Here is a 13,012-nt window from a genome sequence, read left to right on the forward strand (position 1 = left end):
ATGATGATTTTCATTTACTGATTAAATATCTTGTTATACATTTTTCCTGTTTGTTTGTTTTTTTTTAACATTCATTCATTTTTGAGAGAGTGCGAGTGGGGGAGGGCAGAGAAAGAGGGAGACACAGAATCCAAAGCAGGCTCCAGGCTCTAAGCTGTCATCACAGAGCCCGATGCGGGGCTCAAACTTACAAACTATGAGATCATGACCTAAGCCAAAGTCAGAGGCTCAGCTGACTGAACCACCCAGGTGCCTCTGGTTTTTCTGTTTATTGATTCATTATAGTAATTTTTGTCTTTCAGACAATATGTCCATTTCATGTATATTGCAGATTTGATGGCATAGTGTGGCTTTTGATAGATATTTCCTTGGAATCCTTTTTATTTCTGTAGGATTGGCAGTGATGCCTATTTGATTTTTGTTTGTTTTTGTATCTTCTTTCCTTTTTGTCTTAGTCTAGCTAAAGGTTTATCCATTTTACTGATCTTTTCAAAGGTTGAACTTTTGGTTTCATTGACATTATTTATGTATTTTTTATTTCACTGATTTTTGCTTTATTCCTTATTTCCTGTCTGATTGCTTTCATTTTTTTTTTTTTAATTTTTTTTTTCAACGTTTATTTTTGGGACAGAGAGAGACAGAGCATGAACGGGGGAGGGGCAGAGAGAGAGGGAGACACAGAATCGGAAACAGGCTCCAGGCTCTGAGCCATCAGCCCAGAGCCCGACGCGGGGCTCGAACTCACGGACCGTGAGATCGTGACCTGGCTGAAGTCGGACGCTTAACCGACTGCGCCACCCAGGCGCCCCTGATTGCTTTCATTTTAATTTATTCATCTCTTTCTAGTTTCTTAAGGTAGAAACTGAGGTTACTGATCTTATATCCCTCTTCCTTTCTTATCTAGCCTTTTAAGCTATAAATTTCCACAAAGCACTGCTTTAGTGACATAGCAGGATTTTTGATAATGATGTATTTTAATTTTTATTCCATACAAATCATTTCCTTATTTCTGTATTGAGATTTCTTCTTTGACTCATGGGTTATTAAGTCTTTTGTTTAATTTTTAAATATTTGGAGATCTTCCATTAATTTCTATTATTAATTTCTAATTTAACTTTGTTGTGGTTATTAAACATACTTTAAGGGATTTCAATCATTTTACATTTAATGGGACTTGTTTTTTCCCTGTCCTTTTGAATTATTGAAAAAAAAAATAGTTCCATGCCAAAATGCCATAGGTTTCTGCTGTTTTAACCCAAAGGTTGACAACTTTTTTGAATAAATGCTTCTCAGTTCTTTTGGTTGATTTCCAGGAAGCTGAAATGATTGTTTTTGTCTTCATAGTTCTTTTTTGGGAGAAAACATTTCCCAACCACTTCACTCTCCTATTGCCTCACATTCATTTTTAAAAGATATTCTCTCTTGTTATGGAATTCTAGGTTGACATTTTGGGATTTTTTTTAGCACTTGAAAGGAATTGATCCACTCTCTTTGGTTTCCCTTGATTCCAACTAGAAAGAAATCTGTCATTCTTTTCTTACATATTTTATAGTTTATTTTTTTGCTGTGATTGCGTTTAAAAGTTTTATCGCTACAACTAGTAGAGATAACCAATGCTGTTAACCTATTCTGTTACACTGTTCTTTGCTGCCATTTTCTTAATGTTTCTTTCATCTCTTCCATGCTCTCCTTAAACATAATACTTGTTATAACAACTGTTTGAATGTTTTTATAAATATTCATCTACTTTTTTCTTAGACATGATTATGTGTAATCCTTATTTTTAAGGTTTGTTATATGGACCAGAGCAGTATTTTGTCTAAGACTAATTTCCTTCCAATAGTAAGATAATAGCATTTTCTGAACTGAACTCTACTCTGAACTCTAGCCCTGTGAATTACAAGGTTTTTCTGCTCTGGCTCATTGGGACACAAAATACTCCCAGCTCTGCATGTGCTATCTCCTCTCCCCATTCTTTCTCCAGCTTTAGGTGGTTCGTTCGTGTGTGTGTGTGCTTTTTAGTATTCAGCTGATGAGGTGATATAGTCTTTGTGCAGATCTTCAGAGGTTACTGTCTATGTACATCTCTCCCCTCTGATACTATGCCTTGTAAAAATCTAGCCACTTTGTACTCTAGAGTCCCAACTCTTTCTCCTCAACTCAGGGATATACCCAGGCTCTGTCTTGGTTCCTCTGCCAATACTGCTACCTGGCAGGCACCAATCTGGTGCATTCTGAATTACCTTATTTGTTACCCTCTCTCAAAGATTACTGTCCTGCTCTGCCTAATAGCCAACATCTAAAAGTTATTATTTTATATATCTTACTCAGGTTTTTAGTTTTTTCAAGTGGGTATTTAAATCCTGTCCATCGTGACTCAGCCATGCAATCTTAGTACGGAATCCATATTATTTTTCATTATTTTACCTTAGTCTTCAATGCTAACATTACGTAATTTTTATTTTAGAGTTTCACCCTTATTGAATCTTGCCAAAGCTTCAACCAATCATTCTCATAAAAACAACAATTCTTTAATTTTCTGTTACCTTATTGATTTTTATTTAATGAGGCCTTAAACTAGTATTCATCTGTCACAGCTTACTTTTGATACATTAAAATTTTAGCTGTGTGAACCAGAATTACAAACAGTTGAGAATGTGACCTGCCTTCCAAAGTTATCAGTTAGAGGTACCAATCATTGATTTTTCCAGAAGTATTACTTACTCTGTAAAGGGGTGATGTTACTGCATGTACGTACTAGAAATAGAAGGTGCTGTGCAGTGATGGCACTTTAATGCCTTGAGTCTCACATGCTACTTTAATGTCAGACAAATATTGAATATTGGAGTGGTTCAGTCGGTTAAATGTCTGACTTTGGCTCAGGTCATGATCTCGCGGTCTGTGAGTTCGAGTCTCGCATCAGGCTCTGTGCTGACAGCTCAGAGCCTGGGGCCTGCTTCAGATCTGTGTCTCCCTCTCTCTCTCTGCCCCTCCCCTGCTCACACGCTCTGTCTCTGCCTCTCAAAAATAAATAAATGTTAAAAAAATTATAAAATAAAAATATTGAATATTAATCTATATGCTGGTAGATCTAACTACTAATTTATAGGAGATAATGGAAAATATAAGAGGCTTTTGTATGACTCCGTCTTCATGGTATCATTTTAGCCCAGAATGTAATGAATTATACAGACCAAATTGACCCATTTCCTTCAACAAATAAATGGCATATAATAAGAACAAGTAGGTATAAAAACACAATATAAAATATTGGATATGAAAAATATATTTATGATATAGATAGATATTTAGTGAACAAAATACACTCTAGACTGTTGAAGGGACAATTAGTGAATTAGAATATAATACTGAGGATTTAACCCCAGCAAAGTAGATCTGGAATAACATTTCTAATACATGCGGGATTGTTTGAGAGGCTTCATAAGTTCTTTACATAGGATTCCAAAAGAAGAGAAAGGTATTGGAAAGAAGTAGTATTAATGAGAAAGCTGAAATTTTATAAAATCAGTTAAAATAGAATTGTCAGATTGGAAAGACTTAATGAGTATTGAGTAGGTTAAGAAAATATTTCACTTTTAATCATGCCATAGTAAAAGTGCGTAACATGAAACATTATGAGAAAATCTTAAAAGCAACCAAAAAAAAGACTGTTATTTCAGTGGTGGAACACACCGTAGGAACAAACAATGGAAGAGGAGGTAACAGAGGAAAGATTGCAATAATTTGAGAGGACAAAAAATGGATGTCTTTTGTTCTCTTTTACTTTTTTATACTATAGTGAAACATTTTGTAATAATGTTTTCAGAGTTATTCTTATACAATACTTTGTTATGATTTATTCTGAGCAAATTGCCATCTTTTTAAAATTTTAGTCATCTTCCTAATATTTTTTTAAATTTCTTTCTAACATTTATTTTTGAGAGGGAGAGAGACAGAGCACGAGTGGGGGAGAGGCAGAGAGAGGGGAGATGCACATTGAAAGCTGGCTCCAGGCTTTAAGCTGTCAGCACAGGGCCCCATGCAGGACTCAGACCCATGAACCGCAAGATCATGACCTGAGCTGAAGTCTGATGCTTAACCAACTGAGCCACCCATGACCCCTAATATTTTTCATTTCTTACTTAACCTGTGTGTCAGGTTGATAGTTCAAATGTGAATATAAATTAAAGATAATGTTCTTTAAAAGTTAATGTATTCTTCACATTCAACTTTTAATCTTATGCCTTAAACTTTTGTTAATAGTAAAATAGTAATGCAGGATAGCAGATAGCCATGTCACCTGCTCTGTATGAAACTCTCAGTGATGTAGTGCCTTTCATTTTGTCACTATTTTCACTAAAGGATAATGGAATAAAAATGAGGTGAAAAATATTTGCAATTTATTAAACTATTGTATTTCTAATGCATTTTAATCATCCTGGATAATCCAGGTTGATCGTTATTTGATTATCCTGAAATAATTAAATGAAAAATCTGGATTTAACTAACAGAAAAGAGAGTTGCAGCTCTTCGGGTCTGCTTTTAAACATTACTGCTTCACAGAATCCTTCCTTGACCCCATCTTCACCCCTCTAACATTTTTCTATGCCTCTGTGTTCCCTGTACTGCCCTTTACTAACATTTATCATTTGCTTAGATAATTTATTTTAAGCATCTTTCTGTAAGTTAAGGTTTTTATTAAGTTCTTGTTCTCAGTCTAATAAAGGATACAATATGACTTTTCAGTAATTCTTTAGCTGTTCCTTTCGCTTTTGGGCTATTTTTTTTTTTAATTCTTTAAGTTCTAGTTTAGAAAATGTAATTTTTTTAGCCAAATATTAGTGACAAAATTGGTTGAGACATGAATTCATTTTGTGCTACAATTTAGATAGCAGCCTTCTTGGCACTTGTAATTATTTCTCACTCTAGAGCTCTCGTGAGATTCCTTGTACATGAGAGATAATTGTAAGTGTCAAAATGCCCATATTAGCCAAGAGTTATTCTCCAAAATTTGTATTGCAGTCATTTTAATTTAGTCTACTTCCTTACTGGGAAAGCATCTGTAAGAGTAGTACAAGAAACATTTCATTAAAATACACTGGAGTTAAAATTTATTTTGTTGTAAGCAGAAAATAATTTCAATTCCATCTGCCAAGAAAGCAATTCAAAATGAAAACTTTAAAGTCTATATGTTAAAGAACCACATCTTGGGGCACCTGGGTGGCGCAGTCGGTTAAGCGTCCGACTTCAGCCAGGTCACGATCTCGCGGTCCGGGAGTTCGAGCCCCGCGTCAGGCTCTGGGCTGATGGCTCAGAGCCTGGAGCCTGTTCCCGATTCTGTGTCTCCCTCTCTCTCTGCCCCTCCCCCGTTCATGCTCTGTCTCTCTCTGTCCCAAAAATAAAATAAATAAACGTTGAAAAATAAATAAATAAATAAATAAAGAGCCACATCTCCCATAAACGCACACTAACTGTGAAGGTCAGTCAATTAGATAAGTTTTTCATAGAAATGAACATAATTTTTTTGTGCTGTGACATAGAGTTACAACAAATGATTGATCACCACAGAATTATTATTTTCTAGGTTTTTTTTTTTCTTTTTGAGTTCAAAAGTAAAGTGAACCTGACTTCAGTTTTAGTTGTTCATTTCAAGGCTGCAATACCACAATTAGGAAAATCAGTTAATCTTATGATTGCCTTTACACCTTCCCCTGTTGTACTAACTTTTTTACCCCCTTTAATCTTTGCTTTGGAAATTCCCAAATATCACGTAAACATTACTATTTTTTTTTAATTTTTTTAATGTTTATTTTTGAGAGGGAGACAGAGCACAAATGGGGAAAGGGAGTCACAGAATCTGAAGCAGGCTCCAGGCTCTGAGCTGTCAGCACAAAGCCCAGTGTGGGCCTGGAGCTCATGAGCCATGAAGTCATGACCTGAGCTGAAGTCAGATGCCTGACCAACTAAGGCAGCTGGGCACCCCTAAACATTACTTTTCCAAATGGACTGAGGGTGTTGGAAATAGATATTAAGGTGTTAAAAAGAAATTTAATATGAAAATCAAGGGTTAGTGGAATATTTCAAAAACATACTGCATTTTTATTGTACACTTTGCTCAAAATGTTCATAGAGGGCAAGAAAGCTTTATCTGGTAATAAGAGGATATGACAGAACTAACATCACAGGAGCTTGAAAGAACAATCAGTGTTGTTATTTAGAGTAAAATGAAGGCATTGTAAGCATAGAGATGACCACAGACATGTAGATACTGATGCACTTAAGCTATTTGGACTAAGGAAGAACTCACTCACGGACCAGACTAGAAGATTGGTTATTGGTATGGGTCTTCGATAATAGTAGAAAGTAATGATATATTTTGTCATGTAACAAACCACTCCATGTGGTTGATTCTAATATGGCTTACTTAGGTGGCTGGTGGCAGAAAGACCCCAGTTACTCACCATGTGGAGTTCTCTGTAGGGCAGCTAGAATGTCCTCAGGACATGACTCAGAGAGAGTGATCCAAGAAAGTGAAGTCACAAAGCAGAAGTCACGATCTCTTTTATGACCTAACCTCGAGTCAAAATCCATCATTTCTACCACACTGTATTTGTTAGAAACAAATTACTAAGTATACCCACATTTAAAAAAATAAGAATGTATCTCTACGAAAAACAATGAACAAGGAATTTGTGGACATATTTTAAAACTACCACAAAGGAGTTCTAATTTTATGTATAATCTGTGATTACACAATATAATTACCTATAGAGAATGATTAGTCTAATAGGATGGTATCAGCAGGCAAAGTGGATTGGAATTTCAAAACCTGAACAGGAAACAAATTGCCTCGGGACTTTTAATAGTAGCAGAATGTGCTGTCTGACCACACATAGTCAAATTGTAAGTCTAGAAAGGATATTAAGAAAATTTTTTTTAATGTTTATTCATTTTTGAGAGAGACAGCACACGAGCAGGGGAGGAGCAGAGAGAGAGAGCACACGGAATCTGAAGCAGGCTCCTGGCTCTGAGCTATCAGCGCAGAGCCCGACACGCGCTCAGACTCGCAAACCATGAGATCATGACCTGAGCCGAAGTCAGATGCTCAACCACCTGAGCCACCCAGGAGCCCTGGATATTAAAAATTCTTTAGTTAAGGGGGGGAGGGGTCAGACTGGCATCTGAAATAGACAAGGATTGGGATTCCAAGAAGACGAGTTGTATCAAAATGTTGGCAGTGCATGCAGAGAGGATCTATTTCCAAGAACATAAGCTTTTAGGAGAATGGTAAGACTAATAATCATTAGAAATTAGATTTAGACATAAAGATGGTTATAAAAAGATTTTGAACAAGATTTCTCTCCTGAAAGCTATAAGCCTTTGTCATTTCTAGATCTTAATACCGATACACTCATGATGTTAATACCAATAGTAATGGTATTCGTATTGGTAATACCAGTGGCAATGAATGGAAGAATGTTTGAACTGTGTATATGTGCAGTTACCATACTTAGTAGTCTTTGTAGGTTTTGTTTTTTCTTTTTAGTTTATTTATTTTGAGAGGGAGAGGGAGGGGCATAGAGCCAGAGAGAGAGAATACCAGGCAGGCTCCACATAGCTCTGTGCAGAGCCATACTAAGGGAGTGTGAAGCACTGACAATGAGACCATGACCTGGACTGATATCTAGAGTTGGACTATTAAGGGGCGCCTGGGTGGCTTGGTCAGTTGAACATCAGACTTCGGCTCAGGTCACGATCTCCCAGTTCACGAGTTTGGGCCCTTCATTGTGCTCTGTGATGACAGCTCAGAGCCTGGAGCCTGCTTCAGATTCTGTTTCCCTCTCTCTGCCTGCTTGCTCGCTCGCTGTCTCTCAAAAATGAATAAATGTTAAAAAAAATTTTAAGAAAAAAAGAAGAGTTGGACTATCAAAAGTCTGATGCTCAACCAACTGAGCTACCCAGGAGCCCACAGTCTTTGTAATTTTTCATCAACGTACTATACCCATTCATTTTGTCTTCAGGCTGCTTTCATAGTATTGTGTAATAAACAAACAAACAAAAACTTAGCCTGTTTTTTAACTTTCTGGATTTTGGGTGGTTTTTTGTTTTGTTTTGTTTTTGTTTTTGTTTTGTTTGTTTTTTAGGATTGATTTTTACAAGGGTAATACAGCACAGAATAAGTGTAACATACCTTTGGGAGAGTAAAGTGATAAGATTTGGGTGTTTTGTGATTGTTTTAATTATGCTGTTATTGTTTTCATTTGGTCAACCCAGTGGAAGACAAAATACATGAAATTGTAGTTCACAGAGATGGAAATATATATTAAATAGTAGAATAATACCAAGTTGGGTAAGGATATGAAACACTAATTTATGGAAAAGATTGTTAATATCTAATAATGCAGAAGATGTATATTACTCCTTTTCCAGAAATTTCACTTCTAGGTATAAAAAGTGTGTTACAGACTCAGTTGACCATATCCTAACATCAGATACACAATAGTTCAAAAAAAATATTCACTTGGCTTACCTCATGTGACACTTTTTCATATTTTCTATCCTAAATCCTTTGTTTTTCACTAAATAAATGTATTTCATAATGTGCTGATAGGTAGTCATGTACTGTTTGAAAACACTACCCTACGTAAACTTTCAGATGTGTGCACAAGAAGGCATATACAAGAATGTTTATGTCATTCATTGTTAATAAAAGCAAAAACTTGGAAACAGCCTAAATGTCTGCCAATGAGAAAATGTATAAATAATTTATAATAATTTCTCTGTATGCAGAAAGGAGAACTGAACATCATTTTTGGAGAGGATACCTACAAGATACTATTTATGTAAAGCTTTAAAATCTGTAAAGCTATATATATGAACTTAAAGCATAAAGATACAGAAGGGAGCATTTATGGAAGGTTTAGTAGGTTCCAGGTGTGTTCATTCTCACAGTAACTCTGAGCCCTAAGCTAGGTACAGTTATTATAACTATTTTACAATTGAGAAAATCTAAGAGGGAAGTAACTTGCCTAAAGCTACATAGCTAGTAAATAGTGGAGTTAGGATTTGAACTTAGTATGTCATGCTCCAGAGTCTGTACCATTAGCCTGTGCAATAGGATCTTTCCATAAGAAAAAGGCATTAAAAATATGTAGGAAAACTAAAGATTGTAATTTAGTAGAATGGCTTTAAAAGAGAAAATATCAGGGCTCCTGGGTGCCTTAGTCGGTTGAGTGTCCGACTTTAGCTGAGGTCATGATCTTGCAGTTTGGGAATTCGAGCCCTGCATCAGGCTCTGTGCTAACAGCTCAGAGCCTGGAGCCTGCTTCAGATTCTGCATCTCCTCCTCTCTCTGTCCCTCACATGCTCATGCTCTGTCTCTCAATAATAAATAAACGTTAAAAATTTTTAAAAAGAAAGAAAATTTCTCACATTTTTATTCTTGAACAAGGGGACTTAGAAGGAATTGAGATTTATTAAAACAGAGAATCAAATACCAGAATTCTGTATTCTGAATTCTCTTTTGTCATAAAAGAGAAACTAAGAAAAGCTCCCGAATTAACAGTAAAATTCTAGCTGAATTATTGCCAGATTAGCAATTAATTAACAGACGATTGATTGTCTTTTTTAAATTGGAGAATTAAAATTACCTAAAATTTTAACTTACCTATATATGGTAAATCAGAAACCTCGAAGATTGAGCTACAAAAGAAAGTTAAGATTTATCGTATGATCTTTAATATGATTTTTTAAAGCTATAACTAATAACCTGTTAAAAGATAAAGTAAAAATATTAAAATTGTATTTGTTCGTGGTTCACAAGTCTTACAGTATGAAAATCATCCCAGGAGTGTTATATTAGATGCTTAAAGTGAGATGAAAAGTCATCTGGGCACGGTGCCAGAAACCTGACTTGGTACACTTCACAGTGTAGTCACCAGGATTGTTCCCATTTTGACTGTGAATTATTAGGGCAGTTACTTCAAGGTTTTGGTTTTTAAACTATTGTACATTTTCAAATAATATATGCTTCCATCATTTTCCCTTAAAGATACTAGTTTGTGTTTTGGTCATGTTTATTTTCTCTTAATTCAGTAGATGTGTGCTAGCTTAAAAGATTGATAATTATTTAGAGAAACAATTTTTGAGTTCCATATTATTCTGTGTTTAGATGATGGTATGCTGGTTTCCTCAGACTTAACATGTTTCTTGACTCCATAATAGTTGTGAGGCTTTCAGAAAGCTCCCAGGTTTCCTAGTCCAATGAAAGTAAAATCAAAATTAGATGATTTCCAGAAGCATATTTTTTTTCAGTTTGGTACTGGTAATTTTTATTTTATAGAAGACATCTAAAAAACAGAATATACTAAAACTGGAGGATTTTTTAGAGTGCAGATATAAATACAGTATTAGGAAAAATGTTAATATTTACTTGCTGTAAATGAGTATGAAGTACATTCTAGCTTTGGATGTTAATCTGAGGTTTGTCTGGTTTTCTTCTCTAGTGATGCTATTGCTGAGATTAGAGCCATTTGTATTGAAGAAATTGGAGTATGGATGAAAATGTATAGTGATGCCTTCCTAAATGACAGTTACCTAAAATATGTTGGCTGGACTCTTCATGATAGGGTAAGTTACTGTTTCAGACTTTGATAGAAGATATGCTTGTCTCAATACTAGAATGCTAGGAATTATGATGGCATTAGTTGAGTTTTTGTTTTTAAGAGTTGTAATAATATGAAAATTTAAGATGATACACCTAAATAAATTGTTCATTTGATGGCCATGACAAAACTTTGAGACATTGGCCTGTGTGGAAATTCTGTCTTAACTTACTGTAATACCATCTTAAACCAAGTTGACAATCTAGTACATCTAAGGTTTTAAGAGAATATACCATCCCAAGAAGCTAATTATCTTTTTCTAGCTTGGAATCAAAAGAGATTCCTTGTTTCTCTTAATATACAACAACAACAACAAAACCTTCTTGTTTTGAATTTGTTAAAGCCATATGACAGTAGAGTATTTTATAAGAGTTGAGTAGATTTGTTGGATTTTAGAATATTTGATCTAAAAATCCATTTTTATTTCTGTGCTCCTAGAAAAGGCGCTCATTTTGAAAGGAATCCCACATTATCAAATGCTGAATAAGTAATCCTCAAAATAACCAAGGGGGGGGAGTGACAAATTATTGGAATTTTTATATTGAATGACCTGATATTCTATAACTTAAATTGCCAGATATTCACTAATAGAGAAACCTTATAATTTATCTTAAATTTTTAAATGCAATTATATTATTAGACTTTTAAGACAATTTGGTAATACTCTAAGACTTATTTTTTATGTATTACCATTATCAGCCTGTAGGGCATTTACTTTTTAAATAAAAGCATGCTAAATATTACCAAAGATAATTTGAAAACAATAAAATTTCATATATTATAATAAAACAGCCCAGGGGATTTTACAGACCACTTTTGCTATAAGAAATAGTTCAGAGTATAGGAAGATCATCACCCGTTGGTTGTTCAACCCCACAATTACTAATGTTTAATTGATGATTATAAGGGGTTCTTATCCCCTACCTTATTTGAAGGAATATCCAGTTAGTACACAGTGAATTTTTTCCTGAATATTTATCTTTGCTGCAATTCAGAATCCTTTTCTCTACACTAATAAATCCCAAGTTTGATCCTATGTTTTCTTTCTTCTAATCCTCGTGTGGAATTCAGGACTTTCACAGCTAAGCCTCATCTCAGGTTTATCCAATTAAATTTTATGCATTTTGAGAGAAAGAATTATACAGTGTGTCCTCACAAGCATACACGCATGGCTAAATCCAACAAGACAAACTTTTTAGTAGGAATAAATTTAAAGTCTTGTATTTTTATTCCTCACCACTACCATACCAGTTTTCCTTCTTCTCCTCCCTCCTCCTATCTCCCTAATAGAGTATCCTACTAAATTTAAGTAACAGTAAAATTGCCAGTTTTAACAGAATTTATGTAGGGCTGCAAATTCTGGGGAAGACATATTTGTTGGGACTTACCAAATACAAACCACCATTACTTTAAAATAAATCCCAAAACCATGTTTATAGAAGTTTTCTGTCCAGATAAAGGAAGAGGGAGGGAGGTTTTGTACATTGTTGATAAAAGGATATGAGAATACTATTTTCAGTAGAAGATTTTTATAAACCTCTTTTACAATTACTTTATTTAGAAAAGAGTGTCAGTAGTAAGTAATCCCTTCTAAGCTTTCCTTTTTGTCACTCTAATATCACTGAAATGTTGCACTTTTTTCCATATGAGGACTGTAGTCATTTGCTTTCTCTCCTTTTTAAAAAAATTTGTTTTAATGTGTTTATTTGTTTTGAGAGAGCTCGTGTGCACAAGCAGGGGAGGGGCAGAGAGAGAGGAAGAGAGCGAAAACCCCAAGTAGGCTTCACACTGTCAGCACAGAGTCTGACACAGGGCTGTCATTCACGAACTGCAAGATCATGACCTGAACCGAAATCAAGAGTCCAACACTTAGCCAACTGAGTCACCCAGGCGCCCTTCTTTATCTCCTTTTAATCATCTGTTTGAAAGTGCTTATTCTATAGGCTGTGGCCTCTGCCTTCCAACCTGTCCTGTGCCTTTTCAAATGAGCTGATAAAATTCCTGTCTTTTTTTAAGATTACATTTTAATTATAAATTGCATTTTTTGTTTTATTGAGATATAATTGACATAACATTGTATTAGTTTAAGGTGTACAACATAAAGATTTGATATTCCTATGTCTTGATTTCAGAATATCAGTCCACATTCCTCAATAAGACAAACTTTTTTCTTAATACTGCAAGTTCATTTAAATTTTGTTGTATAAGTTTTGGTCAATAGAAAGACAAGCAGTCTCTGACTAAAGGAGTTATTTATTAGAGATTCAGTTAGTCTTTCTATTGACCAAAACTTATTTCTAATTTCTCTACTCGTTGGTTTTTTTAGTTCTTTCATTGATGGTGACACA

At 34.9% G+C, this 13,012-nt stretch overlaps 1 protein-coding gene across 4 annotated transcripts in view; it reads left to right on the forward strand.

Annotated features, from left to right (window-relative positions):
* The window catches only part of STAG1 (stromal antigen 1), a 394,549-nt gene that overhangs the window by 261,016 nt on the left and 120,521 nt on the right, over positions 1-13,012 (forward strand). For all 4 annotated transcript variants that reach the window (XM_027061785.2, XM_053221416.1, XM_027061786.2 and 1 more), the window contains one exon: positions 10,506-10,629. In XM_027061785.2, coding sequence (XP_026917586.1) covers positions 10,506-10,629 — 124 coding nt within the window. The remainder of the gene's footprint in view (positions 1-10,505; positions 10,630-13,012) is intronic.

Source organism: Acinonyx jubatus, chromosome C2 (assembly GCF_027475565.1).
Source record: "Acinonyx jubatus isolate Ajub_Pintada_27869175 chromosome C2, VMU_Ajub_asm_v1.0, whole genome shotgun sequence".
NCBI lineage: Eukaryota > Metazoa > Chordata > Mammalia > Carnivora > Felidae > Acinonyx > Acinonyx jubatus.